Raw genomic sequence first — 18005 nt, 5'->3', positions numbered from 1 at the left:
GAATCCAAGAATTCAAGAAATTCACATGCTGCAGAGGGACACGTGGGTGCTGGGCCATGTGGGAGTGCTCCCTACAGATCCCAGGCAGCAGAGCAGGGTGAGATCTTCCTGCTCCTTTTAAAATCAATAGCCTGCTCCCCCTTAAACCCTTCCAAGCGGCTCAGAGTGCAGCACTTGCCAGGAAGTGCAGCTGTTTTAGCTGGAAGTGCATTATCTTCTCTCAAGAGGCGTTTATGAAATTAATATTCCCATCAGCCCTAATGAAGAACTTTTCCCTAAGATGAGCCTCGAGCCTGCTAGCCCAGACCTTCCCTCAGGCTTGAGGGCAGCCCAGGCTGCAGGAGGAGCAATCAGGCACTCTGCATTTGGGGTCACCCCTCTCCTGCCATGCACAGGGCACCCCATCACCTCACAGCCCAGGTCAGCAGCAGTAAATCACTGCGCCCCCAAGCTGAGCTGGCAGAACAGGTCAGGGAACCCCCAGTCCACACTGATTCCTGTGGAGATCCAGGCAGTGTCAGGAGAAATGAAGGATTGCTCTGCACAGACTTGTTCAGACAGGGAGCTTTCGACGCTGCCTCGAGGTGCAGCACACATGGACGGCGCTGACACCACCTCCAGCACGGCCAAGAGGAGCACAGCTTCACCTCCTGAGCATGTCCCAGCAGCTCCAGCAGCATCCCAGCCTGCAGGAAAACCTCCTCTGCCAGCACAGCTCGTTCTGCTCTGCTGCTCCCAAGGCGCTGCCACGCGCAGCTGGGACACTCAGGGAGCTCCCGAGCTGTGACAGGCTCAGACACCCCTGGGGAGCAGCTCTGCACTGCTCAGACACTCCCTGCCCTGCTTCCCAGCTCTGCTGGAGAAGAGCTGTCCTCGTCTGCCAGGAGCCCACTGATGGAATTTCAAGTTCACCTCCAAAGTTAGTGATTTCTCCCAGACAAAAGCTGCCAGGATGGACAGAGCTGGTGCCTCTGGTAAACAAGAGAATCCGGGACTGCATCCTCCCCTCCCCAAGGCACAGAACTGCCCGTGGTTCTGGTTCCCATGGCATTTTGGCCCCACCGAGGTGTGTGTGTGTGTGCAGAAGCTCTCCTACCTCTTTTGGCATGTCCCGTGGAAAGAAGAAGTACGGCAGGGCACACAGGGCCACCAGGCTGGCAGCCACCAGGAACCCGAGCCACCAGGCCCCCACCCAGCGTGGGTCCTTGTTGGTGAGCTGCACCTCAGCTGCAAGAGGCGAGGAGAGGGGCATCAGACCAGTGCTGGGACAAGGCAGGGACCCCAGTGCACCAAAGGCTGGCCCCAGCCACCCCCAGCACCAACCAGCCCCAAGGGGGTGGCTCCCAGCCCGGGGACCGTCAGCCCTGGGGCCTGAGCAGCATTTGCCCTGATCATCCCACCGCTAAATCACATCCCATGGCCTCTTTCCCATTTCACTGCTGCCCCAGGGTGTCCAAAGAGCTCCTTTGGATGGAGACAGCTGGCACAGGGATGCTGATGCCACTGGCACAGAGAACCCCCAGGGGGCTGGAACCCCCTCTTCTCCCAAAGCTGTGCCAGGACCTGTGGTGCCTCACCTGAGCTGACTTTGTCGATGTCCACGTAGAACCTCAGCATGGCAGAGCCCAGCATGAAGGCCACTCCTGGCCCCACGACCGTCAGGGAGAACAGGATTCCTGTGGGGCACGAGAGCAGGGAGGGCTCAGCCTGGGCAAGGGACCTGGGGGACACAGGAGCCTCAGGGGACCAGCCTCTGCTGCACCTGCCTCCAGCACAGCCCATTTCCCTGGCAGCTTTCTTATCTCCAAGAGCAACAGCCTCATGCTCCCCACTTTCCTTTCCCACGTGGAATTCCCTTTGGCTCAGACCTTTCCTGACACTCAGCCTCCTCGAAGGACTGCAGTACTCCCAGGAACAAGAGGTGTCCCTTGGCATCAGTAATCCAGGGAACATCAAGTTTTACAAGGTGAAGGAGATAAAAGTTATCAGTGAACTCTTCTCTGTGAATTGCTGATAAAAGAAATCCACACATGTAAGATTCATCTCCTACCTTACGTGTGAGAGGTTTGGATCATCTACCAGAACAAAACTCGATGCTGTGCTTCCTTTTTTCAGCAGTAATGACCTGGTTTTGATCTACTTTGCTGCTCCTTTCAGTTGGAGGCTGTGACAGGTAGCAGCTGGGAAAGGACTGGAAGGAGCTGCAAGGACCACCTTGTCCATCCCCCCACTCTGAGACACCCCTGTGGGCCTGTACCAAGCTGTTCTCCAGCAGCCCCTCTGCTGAAGGGTACCCTCCCATCTCCCAGGTGCCTGAAACTGCTTTCTTTGGTTTGTTTGGTTTGGTTTTCTTTTGCTTTCTTTGGTTTGTTCGGCTTTGCTGACAGCTAAACAGCCCCTTAAACCCACAGCTGCCACTTGTGAACACAGAGATCAGACTGTCCCTCTAGGCCTTCCTGAAGCCTCTTTGTAGGAGTTTATGGTAATTGCCTCCAGTTTTTGTCACTCTCAGGCCAAAGACCCCCAGCTTCTGCCCCAAGGGCTGTTTCCCAGCTCTGCTGCTGCCTGCCCAAGCCTGAAGCACACAAACCCTTTCTGCAGGAACCTTCCTGGCCGTGGGCAGAGCAGAAGGGCTGTAATGAGCCCTGCTCTCATTAATGCCAATTATCCCAGCCTGGCCATGCTGCCAGCTCCAGCCCAGGAGCAGCCTCACCCAGGTAGAGGGGGGAGTTCCTCTGGCTGGCGAAGTCGTCGATGTAGGAGATGCCGAAGGGCTGGATGGGCACGCCGCCGACGCCCAGCAGGGCCTGGGCCACGAACATCACCAGCAGCACCTCCTGGTTCTCCCTGGAGCCGTGGGGAGGGCAGCTGGCATCGCTCAGGTTGGCCCCAGCCCCCGGGGCCCCGGGCTGGCACAGGTCTGTGATGTTGCTGAAGGTGCCTGAGGTGACAAGGGGACAGCCCTGAGGAGCTCGGTCTGCAGGGAGGACTTCTTCATTTAGGCACTGGAAGGATCTGAGCTCTCCTGGAGCCTTCTCCAGGAGAACACCCCCAGCTCTGGATCTGCTCCAGCAGCTCCACGTCCTTATCTCAGTCCTTATCCTTATCCTTGTCTTAGATGGCAGGTGAAAGAAAACACCAAGAAGTGCAAAGATCACTGCACTGGTGTTCACAGAGACGGACGGACGGGGTCATGAGCCTGGAAAGCCTTCAAGGCTTTTCCTCCATCAAGGGTCACTCCCAGGACCTTTGACAGACCGCCCAATACAGGTAAATGAGCAAACCTGCAGATTTTGTGAGCAGCTACCCAGGAAATGAGAGCTTGTTTTCCTGAGAAGAGCTGCCTAGGTGAAAGGGCTGATTCTAGCACCCTCATCTTCCTCAGAACCCCGGGCAAGGGGGTGCTGGGGCTCACAGCAGGACTTCCATGGTTATGCCCCAGATCCTGGAGAACTCCAAGTGCTCGGACAGCACTGCTGAAACACCAACTCAGCGTTTCCAAGCTGGGGTTTGCAGCTGGCCCCTGCTTGTAGCCAGCAGTGGTTCACCTATTCCACCTTCCTTTGGTGTCTGCAGTTGCCTGAACCAGCTGCTCTCCCTCTGGTGAGCCAAACAAAAGCTGTTCAGTGGAGGTTTCTAGAAGGCTTGCTGGAGCTTCATGGCAGGGACTGGGGAGGTAGCAAGTAGCTTGTTTTCTCCTTTCTTTCTGTTCCCATCCCTTCATTTTCCTTTAGGGAGAAAATCCCAACCCCACCCTGTCCTGTTCACTACACAGAGTGATTTAGACCTGCATGTATCTCAAGGGAGGCTGATATTCCAGTGGGGTTTAAAACCTCAAAGACAGCCCAGCTAGACCAGGGAAGGCAGGAGAGGCTGGATGTGCAGCAAACAAGGGGAATCAGAGGCACAGCCTGCATTTTGATTGTTTTCCTGCCCTTTCCCGTGGTTCCCACATCCCCCTGGCTCTGCTTTCCACCAGTAGCTGTTGCCTCTCAGGGCTGAGATGATTTAATTCTCAGAAAAATAAAATGTCCTGAGGAGAAGGCAACAGCTTGCAGCTCCCAGTGCCTGGAGGGAAGGCCATTTCACAACAGCTTCCCAGTGCCAGGGGGCAGGGATAGGTGGGATGTTGGGAAGGAATTGCTCCCTGTGAGAGTGGCTGCTCAGAGAAGCTGTGGCTGCCCCTGGATCCCTGGCAGTGTCCAAGGCCACCCTGGGATGGTGGAAGGTGTCCCTGCCATGGCAGGGGTGGAACGGGACGATCTTTATGGTCGTTTCCATGCGGACCATCCCATCACTCTGTTATTTGCTCCTGGTGGCCCAGGGCAGGTTTCTGGGCGGGTTCCTGAGCAGGTTTCTGAGCACTCACTGGCCACGGAGTGGTCGTACTGGTAGGGCCCCGTGAGGAAGTGTGGCAGGGCCATGAGGAAGCCGGCCAGGGACACCAGCAGGGCCCCGCAGCCGATGAGGCGCGGCCGGTGCACGCGGCTGCCCAGGTAGCTGACAAAGACGATCAGCAGCGTGTTCCCAACCTGCAGGGACAGAGCAGCGCTGTGTCCCCGGGCAGGGCAGCACGGGGACAGCGCTCAGGGGCACGGGGACGCGGCTGGGGCGCCGCTCACCTCGTTGAAGGAGGCCAGCAGCCCCGAGGTCTGGCTGGAGAGGCCGTAGCGTCGCTCGATGGTGGAGATGGAGCTCTTCAGGTAGCCCGAGACCAGGAGCTGGGAGAGCTGCAGCAGCCCGTGGCAGAACACAAAGAACTGCCAACAGAGAAATGGAACCCCCAATAGGGTCACTGGGAGCTGCAGGGTCACCCAGAGCTGCAGCACAACCAACTGCATCCCCCTCAGAGAGGCACCATTATCCAACTTCAACCTCTGACCACGAGCCCTGGAAATATCACCCCTGCTCTGCCAGCAGTGAAATCTCCTGAGATTAGGTCAGAACCGTGGAACTGGCCCCTGCCAAAAGTCACAGCAGGGTCAGTATCTGCGAGGAGGCTGTAATTTCTGAGCTGAGAAGTGGCTTTGGACAAACACATGGCTTCAGCTGGGATGATCCCTGTTTGTGTTGGCCCTGTCCCTCGGATGCAGCAGCAGAAGGGAGGTTGCACAACACTCCTGTCCCCATTCAGCCCGAGGCAGACAGCCATCCCCAGTGCTGGGAGCTCTTCTGGGACAGCAATGAGCCCTTCCAAGCACACCAACAAACAACTCCTCTAGAGCAAGCCAGCAGGTCAGGGACAAGAATTCAGGCTGCTTTCCTTTCCTTCTCACAAATCCCTAGATGTAAAACACATCTCCTTTGGAAAATGTGATGGTTCTCTTCCACTTCCAGAAGCAAACCTGGTCAAAGTCAAATAATCTGCCCTCATCTCCATCCTCCCTCCTCCATCTGAGCCACCTCCCTCCTGCTGCCTTGTGGCTCTGCCAGGCACCCCTCCAGCCCCCAGAGGAGCTCAGATATCCAGCCCAAACAGTCACACACCCTCGGGACACAGCCCACCCATCTCCCTGTGGGACAGGCTGGATGCCCTGGCTCCTTCCAGAGCTGCTGCCCTCACCCTGGGCTGTGCCCAAACCCTCGGGCACTGCTCCTGCTCCGTGTGTTTTGCAGCAGCTCCCACCAGAGAGAAACTGCTGAGCCCGGCCTGGATTTCTGCTGTACCTCATTCTGATCCAGGCCTCAAGTGAGGTCACTGCCAAACTGGGCTGCTCTGTCAGCCAAGGCAGCATCCCCAGCACAGAAAGGGGGAAGGTCAAACCCCTGGGAATGGCAGGGTTGGGCTGAGGTCACTGCACACCAGGACAGCATCCAGGACCTCTCCCCTTCCAGGCTCGTGTCACCACTGACGGCTGCAACGTGTCTGGACTGGGAAAGTGTCACCCAGCCAAAGGAAGGCGTCCCCAGAGTCAGCCTTGCTGAACCTCCTGCATTCCTCCCAGCCACTGCCTGTGTCCAGGCTCTGCTTCCTGAGCACATCACTTCAGAGGGACAGGCTGAAACCAGATCTGCTCATTGCAGGCATCCACAGCACACAGCCCCCTGAGTGAGTATCCAGATCCTGGAACTGCAGGGGTTTACAGCAGCTGCCCAGCGCTGCCCCACATCCTCTGCAGCTCAAAATGCTTTGGGAATCTGGTATTTTAGGAGAAATAGCCCTGCAGAGGGCCTGCAGTGGCTGGGGCAAAGACCCCAGTCCTGTCTCCAGGGGCTCTTTGCTCTCAGCCATCAATTTTCTGTCAGGAAAAGAAAGAGCAGGCTTTTCCTGGCCTTTGGATCTGCTGGACTGCTGGGACTGATGTGCTGCCCAGCAGGTGACCTGGACTGGCAGACACCAGACTTTTCCCAAGGCCTTTTCCCTGGCAGCAGGACAGACCACGGACACACCAGGAGCAGCCCCAGGGCTGAGCTGTGCTTGTAAAGCCTTCCCTTACATCCATGGAATTAAACAGCTCAGAGAACCCAAACCCTGGCAAGGCATTGCTGTTCCCACCCCACAAGTGCAGGGGAACAGGGAAACACCCTCCATCCTAGGCAGCCAGTAAATCACAGACCTGGGAATTCAACACCAGTAATTCCTCTCCTGGTGGAGTGGAAAAAGCCCTTTTCCAAGGGCTGCCTGTGTTTGCAGGGTGGATGGAGCAGCTTGGCAGCCAACTCTGCCCCTGAGGGCTCCCAGCTGACAGCAGCACGTCCCCACCACGCTCCCTCCTCGTGCCTGGGAGGTTCTGGGGCTTTTCTCAGAGAGGGTTTGTGCCTCAGCACGTGGCAGAGGCACACTGGGCTGAGCTCATGGCAAATGGCTCTGGGAGGAAACAGCTGGGACCAGTTTGGCTGGGCCTATGGCTGGAGGGGGCTTAAAGCCCATGCAGTGCCAGCCATGCCATGGCAGGGACACCTCCCACTGTGCCAGGTGGCTGCCAGTCCCATCCAGCCTGGCCTGGGGCACTGCCAGGCATCCAGGGGCCTCCCCAGCCTCCCAGGGAACAGTTCCTTCCCAATTATCCCATCTAAATCACAATGCTCCTTGAAGCCAAGCAGGGCAGGTTTTAGTTTTGTCCCTCAGTTGCATTTGGACACGTGGTCCATGGTTTTTGTGACACGCTCTCTGGAGATATAAATACCCATAAAAACTGCAGTGCTGTGATTTTTGGTCCTCCAGCCACTTCAAACACATCCAACCACATTGTGCAATGGTTCTGAGTCTCTGCAAGAGCCATTCCAGCCCTGGGCTGCAAGTTCTGTTCTCTGAGGGAGAAAACCGGAAAGAAACTGGCTTCATTTAGAAACCGGACAGGGTGGCTAACTTCTTGAAAAAAAAACAAACTCAGGAGAAAAGGGGAAAACAGCCTGTGCTGAGGATAATTGTGTTCTTGGTGACAAGAGCTTCCTCCACATCTGCCCGTGGCAGGGCTTGCAACAAGAGGGTCTTTAAGGTCCCCCCCCAACCCAATCCAGTCTGGGATTTTAGGCTCTACCTTCACAGATACAGCAAAATACGGCTTGATTCTGCTGGCTTTGCCCCTCAGTGGTTCAGTCTTTGAACCCTTGGAAATATCTCCTCATGGGAAAATCAGCAGGGCCATATTTCTAGAGATAACCTTGCTGGGGAGTAAAGAAGAACCAAGCAAAGCCCACCAGATAAAAAGCAGCTGAATGGGCTGAAAGAGGACTGGGCAAGAGCCTCAGGCCTTGGCTCTGTGTCTCCAGCCTCTGTGCAGGCCCTGCTGGCCTCTGCCTCAGTGACTCACTTTGCTCCTGCCGCACAAGGAGGGTGAGTAAATGCGCCAGCATTTGTAGAAAAACCCTCAAAACCCCAAATATTGCCCACAAAAGGGACAGAGAAGTCTTGAGCCTTTAAGACCAACTGTCATGTTGTGCTCTCTGGCCTGGTGAGACTCCCTAATGAGCCAGGTAATTGGCTTCCAACTACCCTGAATGTTGTAATGCACTGGTGATAGGGCTGCCACTACTGATAACAGGGAATTATCGAGCCAGAAGGGAACGTTGCAGATGTTGCAAGACGCAGGGAAACATTCCAGGTGGCTCTGCAGAGCTCCTCAAACCCCCACATGGTGAGCCTGGGCTTGCACCAAATCCAGGAGGACCCAAGACTTAGAAGAAAGGCTTCACACTGACAAAGCCAGGGCTAGATGGGCTCTTGGGAAGGAATTGTTCCCTGCACAGGGTGCCCAGAGCAGCTGTGGCTGCCCCTGGAAGAGTCCAAGGCCAGGCTGGAGAGGGCTTGGAGCAGCCTGGGATGGTGGAAGGTGTCCCTGGGATGGTGGAAAGTGTCCCATGGCAGGGGTGGTACTGGATGGGCTTTAAGGTCCCTCCAACCCATCCCATCCCATCCCATCCCATCCCATCCCATCCCATCCCATCCCATCCCATCCCATCCCATCCCATCCCATCCCATGATTCTCTGGAGGAGCTGGGAGTTAAACCTGCACAGAAACATCACTGCCCCACCACTGGCTCTGGAATGGAGACAACTCCACACCAGAGGCACCTGTGCCCTGGGAAGCACAGGGGACATTTCCCAACCCCACCTGGTGCCCATAAATCCCTGCCAGTGCTTTCTGCAGGAGGCTGAGCTGCTGCTCCCCAGCCCAGGGAGCCCAGGGGGTGCTGGGGGAGGCAGGGGGTGTTTACCTTGATGCTGAGAAAGGGGCTCCTGCAGAGCCTGCTCCGGGCCACGTCCGGCTGGCTGCTCCCCGTCATTCTGTCAGCCTGTCAGGGATAAATCATTCAGCACAATGCTCCTGGCTGGGCCTCAATTCCCCCCTGCTCAGCAGGCAAAGCCCTGCCAAACACCCCCACAGTGGGCACGCAGGTCTCTCCAGCAGTCACTGATTGTTCCTGGCTTTCCTTTGCTCGGGGCACTTTGATTCTGCAAAGCGACGAAGCAGCCTGCAAAATGTGAAACCCCAGAGGCCCGGGAGGTGAAACGCTGCTCAGCAGAGCCAAGGACAACATTGTGCAACATTTCTGGGGTCGGTGTGACTCCTTATCAATGGCCTGGGTGATGGGGCACCCTCAGCCAGCTGCCAGCAGCAAACACTGGCAGCTTCCCAGCAGGGCAGCTGGCAAAGCTGATGGCTGTGCTGCCATCCAGAGGCATCTTCTCAGCTGCCTGGAGAAGTGGGAATCGAAGGGCAGCAGGGAGCTGCAGAAATGGGTTTCCAGAGGGATCCCACGGGCTGCAGAAATGGGCTCTGAGAGGGATCTCAGTGGGCTGCAGAACCCCAGAAGTTCAAGGGGATGCAAAGTCCTGGTCCTGCCCTGCCCAGGACTCTCTGCATCCCTCTGGAGGGATCTGTCCAGATCTCAGGGGGCAGCAGCTCCTTGCTCAGCAAGCCCTTCCCATCCCTCCCTGTGCTGGGCACTGCTGGATTAAAGCCCTGCATCCCTGTGCATCCCATTGTCACCGCGGTGTTCCTGCATCTCCCCTGGAAGAACTCCTCCACTCTCGCTTTCGGGCCCCCAGCCACCACCTAAACGTGACCCTGCAATGGAATTCCAGCCCGTGGGAAGCCAGCAGCCCCTGCCTGCAGGTCTCCTTCCCTCCTGTCAGTGCCTCCCTCCTCCCCAGGGACCCGCGATGTCTTTGTTGGGTTTCAGCAGCCAGGCTTCCTGCTCAGGAAGCTGCATTGTTCAGAGGCACGCCGGAGCCATTAGGCTTTAACTTGTTGTTCAGCACATTCTAATAGATGTTTTCATCTCCGCAGCAAATGGGGTGAAAGGCTTCCCATTATTGTTGTGTGTAATTCTCTTTCCCCCGTGATGAGAGGCAAAGGAGCGAGGACCCACAGCCTCAAACTAATTAACAAAATGCAGGGGTTGATGTAACTTCTCGCAGGAGGAGCCTGCCTGCACGGTGGTGGTGTTCATAAACCCTGAGAGGTGAATTCCAGAGGGGACCTGCAGGAGTTCTGAGTGCCACAGCAGCCTCTGCAGAACGCAATCGCTGCCCTCGGCCCATTCTGAGAGAGATTGCTGTAACAAATCCAGGCTGGGATCAATAGGGCGGATTTGATCCTCAGTGGAAGCAGGCAGGAAAAACTCCCCGGCCCCTGGAGGTTTGGCTCAGCAGTGCTGGGGCTCCAGCCCTGATCAATTATTGACAGCCCTGGGCTTGCTGCTGCAGCCCCTGGGGTGCTCAGGGGGCAGGAAAAGGGTGGAACACCACAGGCAGGAAACCCAAAGGAGCCTGGATTTCCAGGGATGGGAGTGTTCATGGAGCTGGAAGCAGGCTCCATGTCCTGGTTAACTGTGCTCATGTCTTTGTCCCTCATTAGAGCTGCAAACCACAAATCCAGAATGACCTCTGTCATCCTTTCCAGCTCTCCTTTAAATATGTGGAGGAGAGAGGGAGGGCAGCTGACCCCCAGGCAGTGCTCAGCAGAGATCTCAAACACCAGGGCTTGCCAGCAGGTCAAACCCCTGCCCTCAGATCCTGCCCATCCACAACTCTCCCTTAGGAACGAAACTAAACAGAAAAGTACTTTGATCCTGCTGAGAGGACATAAAATATAGAGGGAGATAAGACTTAACTGATTAAAAAAAAAGAAAAAAAGAAAAAAGAAAAAGCCAGGATGGATGGATGGATGGTTGGTTGTTCAGAGTGTTGCAGATCCATCAGCTGCTGTTGTTCCTTCAGATACAGGTGCAGGAATTGTCCTCAAATCCCAGTTTTCCTCCATTTCTGTACTGGGTCAGTGCATCCCTCAGAGAGGCCAGGCATGGCAATCCCTGGGTGCAGCAGCCATGGGCAGCTGAGCTCAGCCTCACACCAAGTGATGCCAGTAAAATTCTGCCAGGAATGCCAGCCTCACCTGCCTGGCACCTCCTCCCTGCTCCCAGGGGACAGTGACTGCAGGGAGCTGCAGGCTGGGGAATAACCCCCATCTGTGCAGAGCATCCCTTGGGCTGGGAGAGACCTTAAAACTCCCCCAGTGCCACCCCTGCCATGGCAGGGACACCTTCCACTGTCCCAGGCTGCTCCAAGCCCTGTCCAACCTGGCCTAGGACATTTCCAGGGATCCAGGGGCAGCCGCAGAGAGGAACTCCCTGCCCACATCCCACCTAACCCTACCCTCAGGCAGTGGGAAGCCTTTCCCGTGTCCTGTCACTGCCTATATGCGAGACAATCTCCCAGAGCATTTGCAGCACTGATTAAGATGCTCCACTTGTCCCCAGGCTGCCTCTGCTTTGACACCAGGGCAGCAGAAATGCCCCAAACGCCTCTGGGAGCTGCACCAGGCTCCAGGCTGTGCCAGCAGGGTCTGGGCTGGGTGCTCAGCACCCTGTCCCATGCCCGAGGCCGTTTCTCCACCCAAAGCCCTCATCACCAGCTGCTCCCCTCGGCCGAGCAAGGAGAGGCACACGCTGGGCTCAGCAGAGCGTGAGTAAATAACAGCCAATGTAACACAGCAAATTAAACCCCAGCAGGGCACTGGAAATGCCAGCAAATATTCCAGAATCTGTCTTCCTTCTGCTGAATAATTCTGCCTCCCTGGCAGGGAGGCTGGAAGGGTGTCAGGATGTGTATTTATGAGGGGGGTAATTTGTGTATTTATGTGCCTGGGGTGAAGGGGAAGCTGGCTTGGAAAATGTGGGTGCAGAGATGCTCTGTAACACAGCAGAAGGGAAAGGCAGTGGATGCACAGCATGGAAAAAGGGAACAAAAAGGGATGCAGGGATGTGCCCAAGAGCTGTTTCTGCCTTGCACCATGTGGCAAAAAGAAAGTGAAATGAGATGGGCCCAGCTCAGTGACTCTGTGTAATGAGAAATGGGCCGCAGATGACAGAAATCTTACAAGAAATTAGAATAGGAAAACATTGCTGGAGGTTAAAAATTAGAGGAAAGAGGAAAACTGGTGTTGAAATACATGACCTGCAAGCACAGGCAGTGAGGGAGAGGCTCCAGCCCTGCCCTGGTACTCCCCTGCTTTGGGAGTGATGGAACCCTGCTCCCCTAGTGTGTGCTGAGGGCTCCCTGCCTCTCCCTGGCACCCCCTGCCAGGGCTGGAGCCCTTCCTGGAGGGATCCTCTCCGGCTCCAACACTGCAGCATGTGGGGAAGGAGCTGGAGCTCACCTGGCAGCACCGCACCAGAGACAGGGACTCTCGTGTCACTGCCTGAGGATGGGGCAGCCACAGCTGCTCTGGGCACCCTGGGCCAGGGCCTGCCCACCCTCACAGGGAGCAATTCCTTCCCAATATCAAATCTACACCTACTCTGTCAGTCTGAGTCCATTCCCTGTGTGCTGTCCCTCCAGGCCTTGTCCCCAGTCCCTCTCCAGCTCTCCTGGAGCCCCTTCAGGCCCTGCAAGGGCTCTGAGCTCTCCCTGGAGCCTTCTCCTCTCCAGGTGAGCACCCCCAGCTCTCCCATCCATCCATCCATCCATCCATCCATCCATCCATCCATCCATCCATCCATCCATCCATCCATCCATCCATCCATCCATCCACACCCCTGTGTTCTGGATGGAGGCAGGTGCTGGACACCCACCCTGCTGGCCTGGCAGGGACAGATGTGGCTGTGCTGCAGGAAAGCCTTGTCCTGTGTCCACATTCTATCTTAGCACCACCTCCTCTGTGTCTGGCAGGCAAACTCTTCCTGCCTCAAGCAGCTCCAGCCCCCGGGTGGGAGTTAAAGTGCTGAAGGAAGGAAGAAGAGCCAAATTCCAGCAGGAATCTGCCCTTCCACAGGCTGCAGGCAGTGCTTGGCTCTATGGACAAACACCTGCCAAGAGAAGCCTGAAGGGAAGAGATCCCAAACCACAGCTTCCCCCGTTTGGGGTTTCATACACCATAAATCATAAATTCATACACCATACATCATAAATACCTTCCTGATGCTTTTTCCCCTCTGTACTTCACTGCTGCTTGGACAGGAGTGAAAACTGAGAAAAACACAGATTTCTTGCTGAGCTCCCCTGAAAGCTGTGAGAGTTTGCAGTGTAAGGAGCAGCTGGAGGAAACGGGCAGAGCCAGAGTGGCTCCAGGGACACAGACACCTCTGGTGAGAAAAATGAACTTTTTGAAGGGGAAGCTGTTGCAAAACAAGGAGCAAGAGACCCTGCAATGACCCCATGCCTCAAACACACATCCTGAGTGGAAACCCCAGCAGCTCCCTGGAGCTGAGACCTCCTGGAGCAAACCAGAGCTTGTTTGCTATTTATTATCTGTAACTTCTGGCAAAAGAAGGCCCAACAAGCCCAGATCCTCCATCTGCACTCATGCTCTGCCCAGGACCACAGACCTGCTCCTCACGCTGAGTATTCCATGAGGAGCAGCTGCAGCCCAATCCTGAACATTCATTTCCAAGGGACATTCCAGGGCAGCTCTTTACCCCCTCCACACTAACCCAGGCATTACCAACCAGAGCATCCCCAAATTTTGGAGGTGGACAGTAAAACTTGCTTCACCAGGAGCTGGGAATGGCCAGCTGCAAGCAACAGGGATGGATGGATGGATGGATGGATGGATGGATGGATGGATGGATGGATGGATGGATGGATGGATGGATGGATGGAGCAGGGAAATGCTGCTGCCAGGAAAGGGAACTGAGTAGAGCTCAGGAGAAGTGAGAAAATTCCTTAGCCAGCAAGAGAGGAGCTGGCTGTGAACAGCAGAGGAAACACTGCGGGTGGGACAGACCTGGTGACATTTCTGGGTGCTGATGGACAAGGAGCAAGTGCTGGAGTGAAGCCCCAGCCTGTGGCAGCTGGTGGGGGCTGGAGCTGGCACAGGAAAAGGAGGAAACGCTGGTATTTTGGGCAGCAGGGAGAACTACTCCATGTCCTTCTTCCATTATTTAACATTGGTGGACTGCACTGTCACCTGTATGCCCGGAGGGACGAGAGAGTCCAGTGAAAATGGAATTATCTCCTGGAGGTGCCCAGACCTGCAGCTGGAGGCACAGCTGGCCCCAGCTGAGCTGCCTGACAGCAACAAGCCCTTTCCTGCATCCCTGGGCGTGATCGTGTCCTGGGCTTTCTCCAGCCATGCACTCACTCTCGGTTTTCCCTGGATGGCGCCTCAAAGCTTTGTGGTGTTCCAGTTGTGTCTCAAGGCAGGAATTCCCCTCACCGCCCGCTCTGCCTCCCACACTGCCTCCACTTCCCTGGAAAATCACCTTTCCAAAGCCTGCCGTGCCAATGGCAGGTGCTGAGGTGGGAAATGAGGCTCCCAGGCCATCCCTCAAAGCCACATCATGGCTCAGGACGGCCAATATTTCATCTGCTTCCAGCCAGGGTGCATGTGGCAGGTCCAGGGCAGGGCATGGGGCAGAGCAGCACCCCCAGGAGAGCACTGGGAGCAGACTGGGAGCCAGGAACCATGGAGGAACCGGGGCTGGGAGCACACTGGGAGCCAGGAACCACGGAGGAACCGGGGCTGGGAGCACGTTGGGAGCCAGGAACCACGGAGGAACCGGGGCTGGGAGCACACTGGGAGCCAGGAACCACGGAGGAACCGGGGCTGGGAGCACACTGGGAGCCAGGAACCACGGAGGAACCGGGGCTGGGAGCACACTGGGAGCCAGGAACCACGGAGGAACCTGGGCTGGGAGCAGACGGTGACCAGACCAAGCAGCCAGACCCAGATAGCTCCGGGCTGCTGCAGGGAGGGGAGGAGGCCAAGCAGCCCTGCAGGGTTTGGGTGAGGCATTGCAGAGCCTGGAAATGGCACCTGTGCCCAGCAGGATGGCAGGAAAACACGGGCAGACTGGGAAAGCAGGAGTGACACAGGGAGGAGGCAGAGTGTGCTGCAAAACAAGCACACAACAGTAACAAGCAGGAAGCTGGCAAGCATGAGGGCTCTCACAACCACCTTGGGCCAGGGGCTCCTCAGGAGCCCCTCAGGAGCTTTCTGAGGGAATTGGCCAAAGCAGAGGAGTCTGGATGTGCTTCCAAGGTGGGGGGAGAACCTTGCTCGGGCTGCACAGCTCAACAACCACACGAGGGTTTGGGTTGCAGGGATGTTAAATCCCACCCAGTGCCACCCCTGCCACGGCAGGGACCACTGTCCCAGGGTGCTCCAAGCCGCAGTGTCCAGCCTGGCCTGGAACACTGCCAGGGGTCCAGGGGCAGCCAGTGTTTTTTGGGACATACAGTGCCATTCCCTCCTGACACAGGAGCTGCCCCTCCAGGGCTGTCCTTGCCCTTGGGTGCCCCTCTCCAGAGGTGGAACCAGAGCAGCAGCCCCCACACAGGAGGGGACACAGCCCACGCACCTCTGCAGAGCTGTCCCCTTGTCCCCATGCCCAGCAGGGACACCGGGCAGAGCAGCAGGTGTGGCCAGCCTCACCCCAGCCCTGAAATCCGCGCTCCGGGGAGCACAGGCTGTTCCCACGGCTGGCTCCCGGACCATGAGCCCATCCCAAAGGCTTGAGGGGACACAGCAGCTCCCCGCTTGCAGGAGCCAGCAGGAACCCAGCAGCTGCTGCTCCCAGAGCCCTGCAGCCACGGAAAACTCGGCAGGAGCCGCTCAGCACTGAGCCCAGACCTTTCCATGACTCTGGGGCTGCAGGATCAGCTCTCCTCCCTGCTGGAGAGGCTCGGCTCGGCCAGGCTCCCTGTGGCAGCCAGGCACAGGTCAGATCCATGCTGCCTCTTCCCAAGATCCGGGCTGCCAAGAGCCAGTGCCCTTACAGGAGAAGTGAAACCACGGGAGAAAGCCAGCGGGGCAGCAGTGGGAACATGGGAAAATTCCCTGCAGAGGGAGAAATAAGCGGGAAGAGAAAAGACCCTCAGACAAATAAGCACAAGCAGAGAGGGAGCGACAGAGCACACGTGCAGAGGCTGGCACAGAGCAGGCACGGTGACACTCCTCTTTCTGCCCCTGAAGCTGCTCCCAGCCCCATGGGAGCCTTGCAGGAGCACGGAGTTCACCTTTGGAGAGCCCGAGGCGCGGCGGAGCCATCGTCCCTCGGCGGGCAGCTCTGCACACTCACCCTTGCTCCCGGGGCTCTCCCGATGCTCGCTCAGCCCAGGCAGCCAGGCTCTGCCCCTGCCACCGCAGCCGGGGCCATGCGCTGTGTTCCTGCCCGCCCGGAGGTGGGGATGGCTCTGCGGAGGTGGGGCTTCCTCAGCAAAAGGAGCAAGTCAGATTTTTGCCATCCCTTTTCCATAGGGTTTCTTTTATTTCTGTGATTTCCTTTTCCTGCAGTCCCAGAGTGCCAGACTGTGCGGTTTGCTGAGCCAGGGCTTTGCCAGCTGCTTCCCCAGCCCCAGTCCCAACTGGGCTTGGCTTTCCCTCCAGCTCCAGTCCCCTCTCCCCTCCCTGCAAGAGTCCCGTTCCTCCAGGGCACTTTCCTTGGGTTCATTTTCTGCTTCAATTTGCTTCATCTGCAGGGTGGTTTTTTCTGTAAACTTTGAAGCCGTGGTGTAATCCTGGGGAAACTTTGTTTATCTAACCCTGGACTATTTATTGTCGAGGTCTCCCCAGTACTCTCTTGCTCCGAGCACTGAGGCATTTCCAGACCAGACCAAACAGGCAGCCCCATCCATGCCTGCCCTCTGGCAGTGGGAGCCATTCCCTGTGTGCTGTCCCTCCAGGCCCTTGTCCCCAGTCCCTCTGCAGCTCTCCTGGAGCCCCTCCAGGCCCTGCCAGGGCTCTGAGCTCTCCCTGGAGCCTTCTCCTCTCCAGGTGAGCACCCCCAGCTCTGCCAGCAGACCAGGTGCACAAACACAGGCAAGCTTTGCCCGGGCAAATTCACTCTTGGGTTCCATAAAGTTGCAGCCCCAAGAAGCGCCTGGCTGTCCCAGCTCCGAGGGGCACATTTCCCCTCTACCCAAAGAGCCCCGACACGGGATCCTCCAGGCAGGGAAAGGGGGATACCCAGGATCGGAGAGGCGGGAATGTCCCGCTGCCACATTCCATGGAAGAAGAGCACCATCTAATGACTCAGCTCTCGCTCCGAGCTGCTCGGAGCTCCATGCCACGGCCAGGGGGTGCCCAGAGCGCCTCGTCCCGCTGCTCCGTGTCCCAGCTCCGGGACACCGCCGTGGGATGCTCCCAAGGGATGCCCATCCGTCCCGGGCAGGCTGGACAGGGCTTGGAGCCACCTGGGAGGGTGGAAGTGTGAAACCCCTCAGTCCAGCCCGATCCCAAAAAGCCCGGGGAATGTTCAGAGCAGGGCAGTGCTGGTCCGGGTGCCTCTGGAGCCGTGTCCTGCCGGCTGCTGCCGCTTTCTGGCCAAGGGATTTCCTGCTGCTCCTTCGGCTTTTGGCCCCCGAATGCCTCCCCAAAGGGTAATTCCCGTTACAGCAAGCAGGGGCTGGGTCAGGTGGGGGGGCTGAGTGCTCTGGAGTTTGTGCAGGGAGGAAAATTCCTCGGAACACTGGGGAGCAGCTCACAGGAAATGATAGCAGCACTTACTGGTGCAAAGAGATTGCCAAATCTCACATCTGAGCTCTGGGATGTGCACAGATGAAGAAATCCAGGCTTCCAGACTGGAAAATAGGGATCCCACAACTTCCCAGGTTCTGCTGCTTATTCCAGTCTGCTCTTGGCTCAAGGCTTCAGCTGGGGTTGGAAAGGAGCAGCTCCGTGTCCTGCGTGGGAAATGGGACCTGTGGCCACTTGTGGGGCTGGGGCTGATCCTTTTCTGCACGTGGGGCTGGAAAAACCAGCTGGGATTTCACATCTGGGCTCTGTTGATGCCTCACAGAGTGCCAGCCAAAAGGTGGGATGCAAATGTTTGGAATTGTGCAGAAATTGTTTGCAGAGCTGGGGTTGAAACTGGGGGGCTGGTGGTAATCAGCTGCCTTGCCTCTATGAATTTTGGGGCTGCCTTCTGAATCCCTGCTTGGATCCTGCCTTTTGATGTCTGTGTTTGTAATACCCATAGAGGACAACAGGAAAGGGCCATCAGAACTGAAGTGAACAACTCGTCCTCTCTGCTTAATGAAAAATCCCAAACCACCACCAAAGGAAATAAGACCAGGATGTGTCAGATTCTGGGAAATGGGAATTGGGAAATCACAGGAT

At 57.0% G+C, this 18005-nt stretch overlaps 1 protein-coding gene across 1 annotated transcript in view; it reads right to left on the bottom strand.

The window, feature by feature from the left end:
- The window catches only part of SLCO2B1 (solute carrier organic anion transporter family member 2B1), a 30371-nt gene extending 14320 nt beyond the window's left edge, over positions 1 to 16051 (bottom strand). The window contains exons 1-7 of the mRNA XM_036404213.2: positions 15967 to 16051; positions 8659 to 8736; positions 4623 to 4760; positions 4370 to 4532; positions 2714 to 2941; positions 1578 to 1676; positions 1097 to 1227 (exon numbers count right to left, since the gene is read on the bottom strand). Of these exons, the coding sequence (XP_036260106.1) occupies positions 1097 to 1227; positions 1578 to 1676; positions 2714 to 2941; positions 4370 to 4532; positions 4623 to 4760; positions 8659 to 8727 (828 nt within the window). The 5' untranslated portion in view covers positions 8728 to 8736; positions 15967 to 16051. The remainder of the gene's footprint in view (positions 1 to 1096; positions 1228 to 1577; positions 1677 to 2713; positions 2942 to 4369; positions 4533 to 4622; positions 4761 to 8658; positions 8737 to 15966) is intronic.
- Positions 16052 to 18005: the final 1954 nt, after the last annotated feature.

This window comes from Molothrus ater, chromosome 2 (assembly GCF_012460135.2).
Source record: "Molothrus ater isolate BHLD 08-10-18 breed brown headed cowbird chromosome 2, BPBGC_Mater_1.1, whole genome shotgun sequence".
In the NCBI taxonomy this organism is placed as follows: Eukaryota; Metazoa; Chordata; class Aves; order Passeriformes; family Icteridae; genus Molothrus; species Molothrus ater.
This window is presented reverse-complemented; position numbering and strand designations above follow the sequence as displayed.